The 13,338-nt window shown below is 38.3% G+C and overlaps 1 protein-coding gene across 1 annotated transcript; it reads left to right on the forward strand.

Moving 5' to 3' along the window:
• The first annotated feature begins 9,959 nt into the window (after window positions 1-9,959).
• LOC140509159 (putative olfactory receptor 10D4) lies at window positions 9,960-10,883 on the forward strand. The gene has a single exon (XM_072616990.1). It carries the CDS (start codon window positions 9,960-9,962, stop codon window positions 10,881-10,883), a length of 924 nt encoding a protein of 307 aa, XP_072473091.1.
• The last annotated feature ends 2,455 nt before the right edge of the window (window positions 10,884-13,338 follow it).

Here is a 13,338-nt window from a genome sequence, read left to right on the forward strand (position 1 = left end):
TGACATTCACTCTAAACCAGGAACATCCAAAAACAGTTATTGAGTGGAGCTTGAGCAGGGACCCATTGTTGTTTAATCCATGGGTTTCAGAGTGCACTGGGTGTAGGGAAGACAGAAAGAAAGGAAGAAAGAATGAAAGAAAGTAAGAAAGCAAAGAAAGGAAGGAAGGAAGGAAGGAAGGAAGGAAGGAAGGAAGGAAGGAAGGAAGGAAGGAAGGAAAGAAGGAAGGAAAGAAGGAAGGAAAGAAGGAAGGAAGGAAGGAAGGGAGGAAGGAAGGAAGGAAGGAAGGAAGGAAGGAAAGAAGAAGGAAGAAATTTAGCCAATAAATCCCAAGTTACCTGGGCTGCCTCTGGCCATCAAAATTTACCTTCTTTTGGAAAGGTGAAAGAAAAGAAGAGGGAGTGATTGAGAGAGAGAATGACCTGAGTTACCCAGATAGCTGGGTCCTCATTCAGACACAGGGTGAGTTGAATAGGAAAGGATGATATCTAAAAAAATAAAATTAAGGGGTGAGAGAGATATATAGGGGGAAGAAAGGGAGAGATAGAATGTGGCAAGTTATCTCTCACATAAATGAGACAAGAAGAGCTTTTTCAGTGGAGGGGAAGAAGGGGGAAGTGAGAGGGAAAGAGTGAACCTTACCCTCCTCACATTTGGTTTAAGAAGGGAACAACATGCACACTCAATTTGCTATGAAAATGTATGTTACACTACAGGATATTAGGGAAGAATGGTTTAAGTGAGATGTTGGGATGGGAGAACAAATGGGAGGAGGGGTTAATTAGAAGTAACCACTTTTAAGGAGGGATAGGGTCAAAACAGAGAACACAATAAATGGGAGAGCAGGTTAGGATAGAGGGAAATATCCTTCACAAAATGACTTTTGTGGAAATGTTTTGCATAACTACACATGTATAACATATATAGAATTGCATATCTACTCAGTGGGGATGGGTGAGGAGGGAAAAAGGGAGAGAAGTTGGAACTCAAATTTTAAAAAAGAATGTTAAAAACTGTTTTTTCATGCACTTGGGGAATAAGATGTACAGGTAATGGGGTATAGAAATCTATCTTGCCTTATTAGAAAATAGAGGAGATGAGGATAAGAGAAGGGAGAGGTGAGATAAAAGGGATGGAAGATTGGGGTAAGAGGTAATCAGAATGCATGCTGTCTTGGAGTGGTGGAAGAAAGAGATGGGGAGACAATTTGTAACTCAAAATCTTGTGGAAATGAAAGTTGAAAACTAAAAATAAATAAATAATCTAAAAGAAAAGAAATGAGAATGACATAAGTGAATTATGAAAAAAAAGTCAACGGTTTAGAAAAAGAAAACAACTGCTTAAGCAGTAGAATTGACCAAATCAAATAGAAGATACAAAAATTAACTGAAGAAAACAACTCCCTAACATGTGTAATTGGCTAAATGGAAAAGGAAGTATAAAAGCTAATTGAGGAAAACAACTCCTTAAAAGTTTTTTTCCAAATGGTCAAACTGCTGCAAATATTTCAACAAGACAAGAAACAATTAACTCGGGGGCGGAGCCAAGATGGCGGAGTAGAAAGACGCACATACACATAGCTCTGAACCCACAACCCATAGAATGGCTACAGGGAAGTAACTCACGGCGAATTCCGCACCCAGAGGCCACGGAACATTGGAGCGAGGGAGATTTCTGTTCCAGAGAGACCTGCAAAACTCCCGCCGCGGACTGGGCGCCGGGACTGGGAGCTGAGTGCAGCCCTGCCGCGGCCGCGGCACCGAGAGGAAAAGATCCGAGCAGGCTTCACAGACAGGATCTCCAGCGGCCAAGCGGGTCCCTCCACCCACAGAGGGATCTGCAAACCTCTCGCAAAAGGTCCGTCGCGCTGCAGACACAAAGCCCAGCCCAGACCTGCTGCGGCCACGGCTGCGGCACCGAGAGAAACAGATCCGAGCAGGCTTCAGGGACGGGATCTCCAGCGGCCGCACAAGTCCCTCCACCCACAGGTGACAGGCGTGGGTGAGAGAGTCTCTTTGGCGGGTCGAGAGGGGAGTGGGGTGCCCCCATAATTCAGGCCCCCCCCCGGGAGGTAGAAGCTGAGAGGCGGCTGCAGACAGGGGCTCCCCAAGCGGACGGGAGCCTGAATCCATTGCGGAAGGTCTGCGCATAAACCCCCTGAGGGAACTGAGCCTGAGAGGTGGCCCTGCCCCGATCTCAGCACCAGATCATAATCTCATACTGAATAGCAGCCCTGCCCCCGCCCAAACCCCTGAGGCTGGAAGCAGCATTTGAATCTCAGACCACAAACACGGGCTGGGAGGATCAGGAGGTGAGGTGGGTGTGAGGAAAATATTCAGAGGTCAAGTCACTGGCTGGGAAAATGCCCAGAAAAGGGAAAAGAAATAAGACTATAGAAGGTTACTTTCTTGGCGAACAGGCATTTCCTCCCTTCCTTTCTGATGAGGAAGAACAATGCTTACCATCAGGCAAAGACACAGAAATCAAGGCTTCTATGTCTCAGCCCACCCAATGGGCTCAGGCCATGGAAGAGCTCAAAAAGAATTTTGAAAATCAAGTTAGAGAGGTGGAGGAAAAGCTGGGAAGAGAAATGAGAGACATGAAGTCAAAGCATGAACAGCAGATCAGCTCCCTGCTAAGGGAGACCCAAAAAAATGTTGAAGAAATTAACACCTTGAAAACTAGCCTAACTCAATCGGCAAAAGAGGTTCAAAAAGCCAATGAGGAGAAGAATGCTTTCAAAAGCAGAATTAGCCAAATGGAAAAGGAGATTCAAAAGCTCACTGAAGAAAATAGTTCTTTCAAAATTAGAATGGCACAGATGGAGGCTAATGACTTTATGCAAAACCAAGAAATCACAGAACAAAGAGAGAAGAATGGAAAAATGGAAGATAATGTGAAATATCTCATTGGAAAAACAACAGACCTGGAAAATAGATCCAGGAGAGACAATTTAAAAATTATGGGACTACCTGAAAGCCATGATCAAAAGAAGAGCCTAGACATCATCTTTCATGAAATTGTCAAGGAAAACTGCCCTGAGATTCTAGAACCAGAGGGCAAAATAAATATTCAAGGAATCCACAGAACATCGCATGAAAGAGATCCAAAAAGAGAAACTCCTAGGAACATTGTGGCCAAATTCCAGAGTTCCCAGGTCAAGGAGAAAATACTGCAGGCAGCTAGAAAGAAACAATTCAAGTATTGTGGAAATACAATCAGGATAACACAAGATCTAGCAGCCTCTACATTAAGGGATCGAAGGGCATGGAACAGTATATTCCAGAAGTCAAAGGAACTAGGACTAAAACCAAGAATCACCTACCCAGCAAAACTGACTATAATACTTCAGGGGAAAAAATGGTCTTTCAATGAAATAGAGGATTTTCAAGTATTCTTGATGAAAAGACCAGAGCTGAAAAGAAAATTTGACTTTCAAACACAAGAATGAAGAGAACCATGAAAAGGTGAACAGCAAAGTGAGGTCATAAGGGACTTACTAAAGCTGAACTGTTTACATTCCTACATGGAAAGACAATATTTGCAACTCTTGAAACATTTCAGTATCTGGGTACTGGGTGGGATTACACATGCACACACGCTCACATACACAGAGACAGAGTGCACAGAGTGAATTGAATAGGATGGGATCATATCTTTAAAACAAAATGAAATCAAGCAGTGAGAGAGAAATATATTGGGAAGAGAAAGGGAGAAATTGAATGGGGCAAATTATCTCTCATAAAAGAGGCAATCAAAAGACTCATTAGTGGAGGGACAAAGAGGGGAGGTGAGAGAAAAACATGAAGTCTACTCTCATCACATTCCACTAAAGAAAAGAATAAAGTGCACACTCATTTTGGTAGGAAAACCTATCTCACAATACAGGAAAGTGGGGGATAAGGGGACAAGCAGGGTGGGGTGGATGATAGAAGGGAGGGCATGAGGAGGAGAGTGCAATTCGAGGTCGACACTCATGGGGAGGGATAGGATCAAAAGAGAATAGAAGTAATGGGGGACAGGATAGGTTGGAGGGAAATATAGTTAGTCCTATACAGCACAACTATTATGGAAGTCATTTGCAAAACTACACAGAGTTGGCCTATATTGAATTGCTTGCCTTCCAAAGGGAAGGGGTGGAGAGGGAGGGAGGTAAAGAAGGTGGAACTCAAAGTGTTAGGATCAACTGTCGAGTAATGTTCTTGCCACTAGGAAATAAGAAAAACAGGTAAAGGGGTATAGAAAGCTATCTGCCCCTACAGGACAAAAGAGAAGATGGAGACAAGGGCAGAGAGGGATGATAGAAGAGAGAGCAGATTGGTCATAGGGGCAATTAGAATGCTTGGTGTTTGGGGGGGGAGGGGATAAAAGGGGAGAAAATTTGTAACCCAAAATTTTGTGAAAATGAATGTTAAAAGTTAAATAAATAAATTTAATAAAAAAAAAAAAAAAAAGGAAACAATTAACTCCTTGAGGAGGCTTCACTCCTGAGAGATTCTCAGAGATCATCTCTCACAAAATTTTCATAAAGAGAAGACCAAAACTGAACAAAAAATTGATCTGTAATATCAAGGCAACAGAGAATGCTAAAAGCTAAAAAGGTCAAAGAAACCATTAGTGATTCAATGAAGCTGAACTATTTACATCCTTACAGGGGAAGATGGGTATTTGTAATTCTTAAAAATTCTACCACTAATAGTATAGATAGAATGAATATACATAGAGAGAGGATATCAGTATAAGTTGAATTTGAGGGAATAATATAAAAAATAATTAAGGGATGAGAAAACAAAGTACATTGAGTGCAGAAGGAAGGGAGAGGTAGAATGGAGTAAATTGTTATACATGAAGAGACACAAAAGACCTATTATAATGGAGGTGAAGATGGGAAAGTGGGTGATTGTTTAAACTTTACTCTCATCAATATTGGCTCAAAGAGGAGATAATATACACAGTCAGCTGAATATAGAAATTTATCTTACCCAACAGGGGAATAAGAGGGAAGGAGATTAAATAAAGTTGTTTGAGGTGGGATTGTACATGTGGAGAGGGACTTACAGGAGAAAGGGAAGATTGAGTGAAGTGGTACAAGGAAGCAAAATGCTGTTGAGGAGAGAAAGAGTGAAAGGAGAGAGAGAGGATAAACAGGAGGAAAAGAAGGATGGAGGAAAATACACAGCTTGTAATCATAACTATGAATGTGAATGGGATGAAATTTCCCATAAAAAAGAAATAGCAAACAGAGTTATAGGTTCGTGATCAAACACGAGTGTTATGAAATGTAAAACAGGTGATTTTGATTATGTTGCATTAAAAATTGTACAAAGAAAAACAAAACAACTAAAATTTGAAAGAAAGCAGAAAGCTGGGAAGCAATCTTCATAGTAAGTGTTTCTGATAAAGGTCTCATTGTTCAGATATATGGAGAACTGAATCAAATTTTTGAGAATACAAGTCATTCCCCAATTGATAAAAGGTCAAAGGATATGAACAGGTAGTTTTCAGATGCTTTGAAGAAGCTCTCTAAATCATATTTGATTAGAGAATTGCACATTAAAGCTTCCCTGAGCTACCACCTCACACTTATGTGACTGGGTAATATTACAGAAAAGGAAAATGATATATATTGGAGAAGATGTGTGAAATTGGGGCATTAATTCACTGTTGATGGAATACTGAACTGATCCAACAGTTCTGAAGAACAATTTGGAACTATGACTGAAAGGCAATTAAATTGTATATAAACTTTCATCTAGCAATACTGATCTGTATCTTAAAGAGATTATAAAAAAGTGGAAAGGACCTACATGTGCAAAAATATTTATAGCAACCCTTTTTGTAGTGGCAAAATATTAGAAATTGAGGAAATGCCTATCAATTGGGGAATGAATGAACAAGCTGTGGTATATGAATGTAATGGAATACTACGGTACAATAAGAAATGATGAACAGACCTATTTCAGAAAATCCTGGAAAGACTTGTATGAGCTGATACAAAGTGAAATGAGCAGAATAAGGAAAACATTGTAGACAGTATCAACAACATTGTGAGATGATCAACTATGAATGAATCATTTCAAATAATCTCCCTTGTGGAGCAGACTTATGGTTATAGTTCAAAGACTTCCAGAAGGACACATTTGTTTCTGAAAACTTCTTCAAAGTTTTATTGAGAGGTCTTCTGGATGACAGTGTTCATATTCTTTTGTTTTGCTAAATTTTCTGGGTTGACTCTAATCCATAGATTGTTCCATCTTCACCTATCATGTGAGCCTGTCACAGGGAACTTTTTCTTTTTTTTTTTTTTCTTTTTTTTTTTTTTTTGTTTTGTAATGTTTAACAGTCACTGCCATACAATTGTGATTTTATCCCCCCCACCTACCCCCCACTCCCCCCCTCCCTCCCCACGACTGCATACAATTCTGTATAGATTCTACATATACTTTCCTATTGAGTATATTTTCACTATAGTCATGCTATGTAGTCAGACTAAGATAAATGAAAGAAATCGTATAACAAATCAGAACATGATACACAAACACATACACATAAACAAACATGATCTGCTACAATATGTGAGTGACTTCCATATTTCTCTCTCTGAGTGTGGCAGGCATTTTGCCTTGAGATCCTCCATTGGGATTTTTTTTTTTTTGGTAAGAAATTCTTGTGTTATTACAAAAATCTAAGTCTACCAGAAAAAACTCTCACACACTGTGGTTGTTGCTGTGCATAAAGTTCTCCTGGTTCTGCTCCTTTCACTCAGCATCAGGTCATATAAGTCCTTCCAGGCCTCTCTGAAGTCTTCTTGTTCATCATTTCTTATGGCACAATAGTACTCCATTACATTCATATACCATAATTTATTCAGCCATTCCCCAATTGATGGACATCCCCTTGACTTCCAGTTGAACTTTTTCAATATTTATCAATAACTGATCCATTTTCACAGAATGTTCTCCCATTTCTGCATTGTTATACACAGTTATGTTTCCTATTGTTGTAAGCCAGTTGCTTCTGTGGATGATTTTTTAGGCTTTTTATTATAGTTTCAATGTTGTTTTTGCCTCATTATTTCCTTTCTATAGATTTTAGCTATCTTTACTGTGACTCAAGTCCTTCTTCTGATTAAAAAAAAAAAGCATTTCTATAAACTCCTTCACCATTGAGATATTTATACCAATGCTTTTTCTTGCTTAAGGACATTAAATCTCATTTATTTTTTTGAAGTTATTGCTTGGTACATCTGATGTTGGATTTTCTTTTTTCCAGCTAGCATTTGCTTCTGGCATTTTATTCTTTTTCGGCTATGTGGGGACATGATTTTTGCACTGGCGCATATTTACATTTAATTCTGCTTGATTTATATCTATGTGGGTTTTTTTAGACATTTTCCTTTTTCTTTTGTGCTCATTGTTTTTTGAGAGATATGAAATGAGCCTGACCCTCAAAGTTCTTGTTCTACCATATTAACTGGCAAATCCCAGTAGCATAAGCTTCATGGGCATCCCTTACACTTTTTCTGAGAGTGTTTCTCTTATTTATATGAAAGAAACCCAATAAAACCACCCCTCCCATCATCATTAGTGTTTGTATATCCTTTAAGGTTACAAAAATTACCTTGTTTTATTCTTGTAGCAATCCTGGAAGGGAGGTACCCCCAATATCCAATTTTTATAGATGGCTTGTCCAAGGTCACACAGACAGTAACTCTGGTATAGTACTTGATCTATAGTGTGACAACTGCTTCACAAATGCAAATATACGTGATACTGTGTAAATTATTATACAGGCAAACTGAACAGTTATTTGAGATAAACAATGTCAGTTATCAGCATGTCTTTATGTGAAATGTATCACGGCTAAAGAGAAATAAGATAATTATACCAATTTGTTCAATATATGTCAACCTTAAGATTGACAAATAATCAACTGTCTATAAAGCACTGTGCTAAGTGTGATGGAAATAATATGAAGTTCAAGTCATAGCTCCTATAATTATAAGCTAATGGAGACACAAGAAATACACATATACGCAAAAAGGAAAACAATATGTCAGAATATTTGTCAGGAGGGGATCCAAACACAAGGGTTAAACTGTCCCACCAATACCTTCCTTACAGCTAGATGTCACCAATTGCTGTCTATGTCAGACTTTCTGAGGTCCCAGAAGACCCAGGTTTTAATTGATCCCTCTGCTCCAGGCTTACTGAGTGTCACAGACAGAGCCCCAAAGGGATGACAAGTAAATTTAAGCTCAAATGTATTTGAGGAATGCTTTATTTCTTGGAATTTCAGAAGTACTGCATGTGAAGGGGCAAGGGTACTCTTCCATCAAGTGACTGGCTGAAAAAGGAGAAACTTTTAAGTCCCTGAGCACAGCATTGAATTTTACAAAAATCTTACATTTCTCCATCTTTGCTGCCTGACAAGGAAAAACTTGGATGAACAAAAATATTACCTCTCAGCCTCAGTTAGTCATGCCTAAGGTTGTTAATAATGTGAGTGCAAACATTTTGCCCTCTCCTTATTCTCTTCCCTGACTGTCTTCTCCCTCACCATTCCCTCCTTCTTTTCTCTCATTTTCCAGCATTCTCAAACTTGAAGAAGTCTGGACCCTGGAAAGTGAGACTGCTAGTGTTCAGAGGCCTTATTCTCTTTGTTGGAAAGTCTAAAACTACAAAAGATGGCAGGATTAGCTGACTTCCAAAAGTCACCCTGGGGAGGAAAACCGTTGTCCTCAAAATTTATGCACTGAGCAACCTGAACCTGTTCACAAAGATAAAGAGGTGAGGCTCAAATAAGGGGTTGCAATTGTTTGTTTGTTTGTTTTTTTACCAGGATATGCTTAATTTCCCTTTCTCTGTGCCCATCTGTTGGATAGAATATCATATGAATTGTGTCAAGTGTTCAGGACTGAATAGTTTCTTCTTATTCTCTCCTTCAATTACTTCACCATGAATATACTTATCTCTTATAAATATATTGCAGAAATTCATTCTTGTGGGTTTCTATGTGTACAGACAATGAGCAAGATAGAAAGAGGGAGAAGATGTCAACTTTGAGTGAAAAGTTATAGTACAAGAAGGAAAAAAGAAGGGGAAAGTAATCAGGGATTGAGTATAACAGACCTCTCAATCCAAGTAATAATTAGGTTTAGATGTCAAGAAAATTAGAGAGGTTCAGTGCCTTAGATTGGGGTTTAGTGATAACAGAAATTTAGGAATAATTGAAAAGTGAAAGCCTTGAATTCAAATGTTTCTGTGAACATTCTATTTCTTGGAAGTGACTAGAATTCCAAAGGTTCCCAAAAACACACTGGTTCTTAGAAGTGTTTGGAACCCTGGGTTAATCAACTTGTATGGACAAGAACTAAAACCAAGGCTGGATCTTTTGCGGTGTTACAGTCTGAATCTTTGTTTTCCGACTTTGTTCTTGTGAGAAACAATTTGGAGCAATGCTGTTGACTTGATTGATGGGGGTTGTGAAATCTGCTACTAGTATGATTTTGAGCCACATCTCCTCTAACTTAGACTACGTCAACAGTTTCTTGCTTGGTTTCCCTGCTGCCTCTCTCTATATTCTCTAATCCATCTTTCACATAGATGCCAAAATAATCTTTCTAAGGCACAGGTCTGACCATGTTTCTTCCTAGATCAAAAAATTCCAGTGCCTCCCAATGACATGTAGTATAAAATGAAGCTGCCTCAGCATGATATTTAAAGTGTCCCACAGCCTGACTCCAATCTACCTTCTTTCTTTTTCATTCTCTATGGATATGTGTGTCAGAGAGGTCTTGGATCAGAAACTATGAGACCCTGACAGCATCTGTTTGTAACTTCTGAGACACCTTGAAGCAGCTTTCTCTTAGGGGTTCAAAAGCAGCATATGAAAGAAAACATTAAATTAAATTACACATTTCCTTTCACAGATAGTGAGGAGCTGACTTTTCCAAGGAAATGAAGAACTACACGGTTGTGACTGAGTTCATCCTGCTGGGAATCCCTGAGACAGCAGGGCTGGAGACAGTGCTCCTTGTTCTCTTCTTGTTTTTGTACCTATGCACACTGTCAGGGAATGTGCTCATCCTCGTGGCCATCATTTCTTCCTCTCGCCTTCATACCCCTATGTATTTCTTTCTGGGAAACCTGTCTATATTTGACATGAGTTTCTCCTCAGTTACCTCACCCAAAATGTTGTTCTATCTTTCTGGTCAGACACCAGCCATCTCTTTCCAGGGATGTGTAGCCCAAGTGTTCTTCTACCATTTCCTGGGCTGCACTGAGGGTTTCCTGTACACTGTAATGGCATATGATCGTTTTGTTGCCATCTGTTACCCTCTACGTTACACAGTTATCATGAATTATCATGTGTGTTTCATCCTGGCAACAAGCACCTGGATGTGTGGCTGTGTTCATGCTACCATCCTAACCTCCCTTACTTTCCAGTTACCTTATTGTGAACTCAACCAAGTAGGTTACTATTTCTGTGATATTCCTGCTATCTTACCTCTGGCCTGTGCAGACACATCTTTAGCCCAGAGGGTTAGTTTCACTAATGTTGGTCTTTTGTCTCTCTTATGCCTTTCCCTTATTCTCATTTCCTATACTCATATTGGGATCTCCATCTTAAGAATACGCTCCACAGAAGGCAGACGGAGAGCCTTCTCAACCTGCAGTGCACACCTCACAGCAATCCTTTGTGCCTATGGACCTGTCATCATCATCTACCTACAACCCACTCCCAATCCCTTCCTTGGCTCAGTGGTTCAGATATTAAATAATCTTGTGACACCCACGTTGAACCCCCTGATCTATAGTTTAAGGAATAGGGATGTAAAATTTGCCCTCAACAAAATGTTAAATAAAATGGGACTCAGTTGAGAATGAGTAAACCTCTAAGTACTGATGGATAAAGCCTGAGCCCAATTCTCAAGAATATCTTTCAAACTTTGTTAAGAAACTGCAAACCATTGTAAATTGTTTTATCTTTCAAGCTTGCTGATTCCTATAAAATATATTTATTTGTATAAATTTCCCCATTTTTATAATGAAATTGTTTCTTCATATAATTACATATTTTTCATACTAAGTATTTTCTTTTTATTATGAACTTAATAAACATCAAGAAATGTTAATATTTCAATATACAAACAAGTAAGGAAAAACACATATGAACTACAAACTTATGTCATGTACAATTCTTTGAAACATATCAGTCTCGTACAGTAGTAACAAAACTATTGTACTTTTCCGTCTGTGTCCCTCTGAAATTTCTTTTCCTCTCTTTCATATATTTTCAAATGATGCATTGATGCATTTTTTATTCTTCTTCTTTTTTTAACCTCTGTCTTTTACTCCATCTCCCCCTGCCCCCAAATAGAAAACTCTACTTTTAAGTAAGCATAGTGAAGTCACAAAAAAATCAATATGTTGGCTATGTCTTAACACGTGTCTTTCATTCTGTACCTCTAATCTGAACCCTCACTACTGAGCAGTAGGAAATACATTTCATCTTCAGTCTTTTGAAGTCCTGATTGGCCGTTGCTTTTATCAGAGTTCTGAAATCTTCCAATATTGTTGTATTTTACAGTATTGTGGTCATTGGTAACTTGTTTTCCTGGCTTTCCATCTATAATAATTAATCAACAAATATGCTGGTTACTTGATTTTCCCTATAAATAAGCCACTTCTTTGTTTTTTTTATCGTGTTAGTGTGAGTGTAAGGATAGAGATATCCCTTTGCTTAAGTTTTTCAGTCACAGGTGTGTCTTTCATATGTTGAAGGACAGAAAAAAAAGTGAGAGGAAATGAAAAAAAAAAGCTGTGATGGAGTACTGAAATTGCTTCCTGTTTCTTTCCTCTCCTCTCAGCCCTTAAAGAAGAATGAAAATTTTGTGATCAGTGAATATTACATAATATAACTGTGCCTAAGCATGCCAATTAGAAGTATTCCATACATTGGGTATAATATTCTTTTGGTTCTACTTTATTTTTTTTGCATCAGATCATTCAAACCTTATATTTATAGAAATCCCTCATATTCATTTGGTGGTAAATCATATTCTATTGCCATATTTTGACTAGCCATATCACAATCAATAAGTACCTACTCTTTTTTGCGTTGTTTGTAACCACATCAAAGTGTGTATGTGTGTGTGTGTGCATGTGTATGTGTTGAGGAGGGGGCATTCATAGACATGTATGGTGTCAAGTGGTGAAAACTCCTAACTAGTGACTGGTGGAGTAGACAATGGTAAGACAACAAAGTCACTAAGAGAGATGCTACATTATTATTATTATTAACAAAGACAACCTTTTATCCAAATTGTCCTACCTAAGGTGAAATTCTCTGATATAGTAATGGTACTGCATTTGAAAATCGAAGAGGAACTAATCCACGTGACATTTCAGTACTGAATGTCTTCCGAGACAAGTACCTGAAGTGTAGACTTAAACATCTTTTCAAATAATAAAAGAAACAGCTGAAATGATCATTTTGATTCTCCCTTACCTCTTTTACACACATTAACAATTTAAACACTATTGTGCTGGAGAGTTATGATTTCTAACGATCTGTTCACAAACCGCCACAGTTTAGTGCACACCACTTAAAACCTCCATCAAATGTCATTATTCTTTTGCCTTCTCTTAGTTTTCTTTTTTTTATTTCCTGCAAAAGTATCAAATACAGGGCCTGAAGGCTTCATATGCAGCCACATTCTAGAGTATGGCCTGAACCAGATTAAAAGATAATTAGGAATATTTTTTAAATAAATAAAATGCAATAAAATATATACAATGTTCATATGTGTCTTTCTAAATCAATATACTTATACAGAAATCATTAAACATGGTTTAGTGACTCACCCCTCCATTCTATTTAAGTTTAATATCACCAATCTAGTGTATCCTCAATTTGAAGAACAGTTACCTGGGATAAAGAGTGGGTAGAGGTATGTCATTCATATCTTTGAAGGTTGGGAAAAGTGAGAGAGTCAAATAAAAAAAGCAAAGCTGTGATGGAATATTAAAATTACTTCCTGTTTCTTTCCCTTCTCAGCTGGTGCAGAAGAATGTGAGTTGGCTCCCTTAGTGGAAACTAGATAACAAGACTCAACTTACCATGACAATTTGACAGTATCAGTAAGATCAAGTGACAAATTCAAGAAAGAAGTCATAAAAGGGGGATAATTTTTATATCTCCTTCCTAATGTCATAGGCATGCAGCATAATTTGGGGAGATGTAAAGAAGCATCTTCACCACCTTGCCTGTATGGCTAACTTTCATGACAAATCAATGAAGTGTAACACAAAACAAAACAAAAAAAAAAGCATA

The sequence above is a fragment of the Notamacropus eugenii genome, chromosome 5, assembly GCF_028372415.1.
Source record: "Notamacropus eugenii isolate mMacEug1 chromosome 5, mMacEug1.pri_v2, whole genome shotgun sequence".
Taxonomy (NCBI): domain Eukaryota; kingdom Metazoa; phylum Chordata; class Mammalia; order Diprotodontia; family Macropodidae; genus Notamacropus; species Notamacropus eugenii.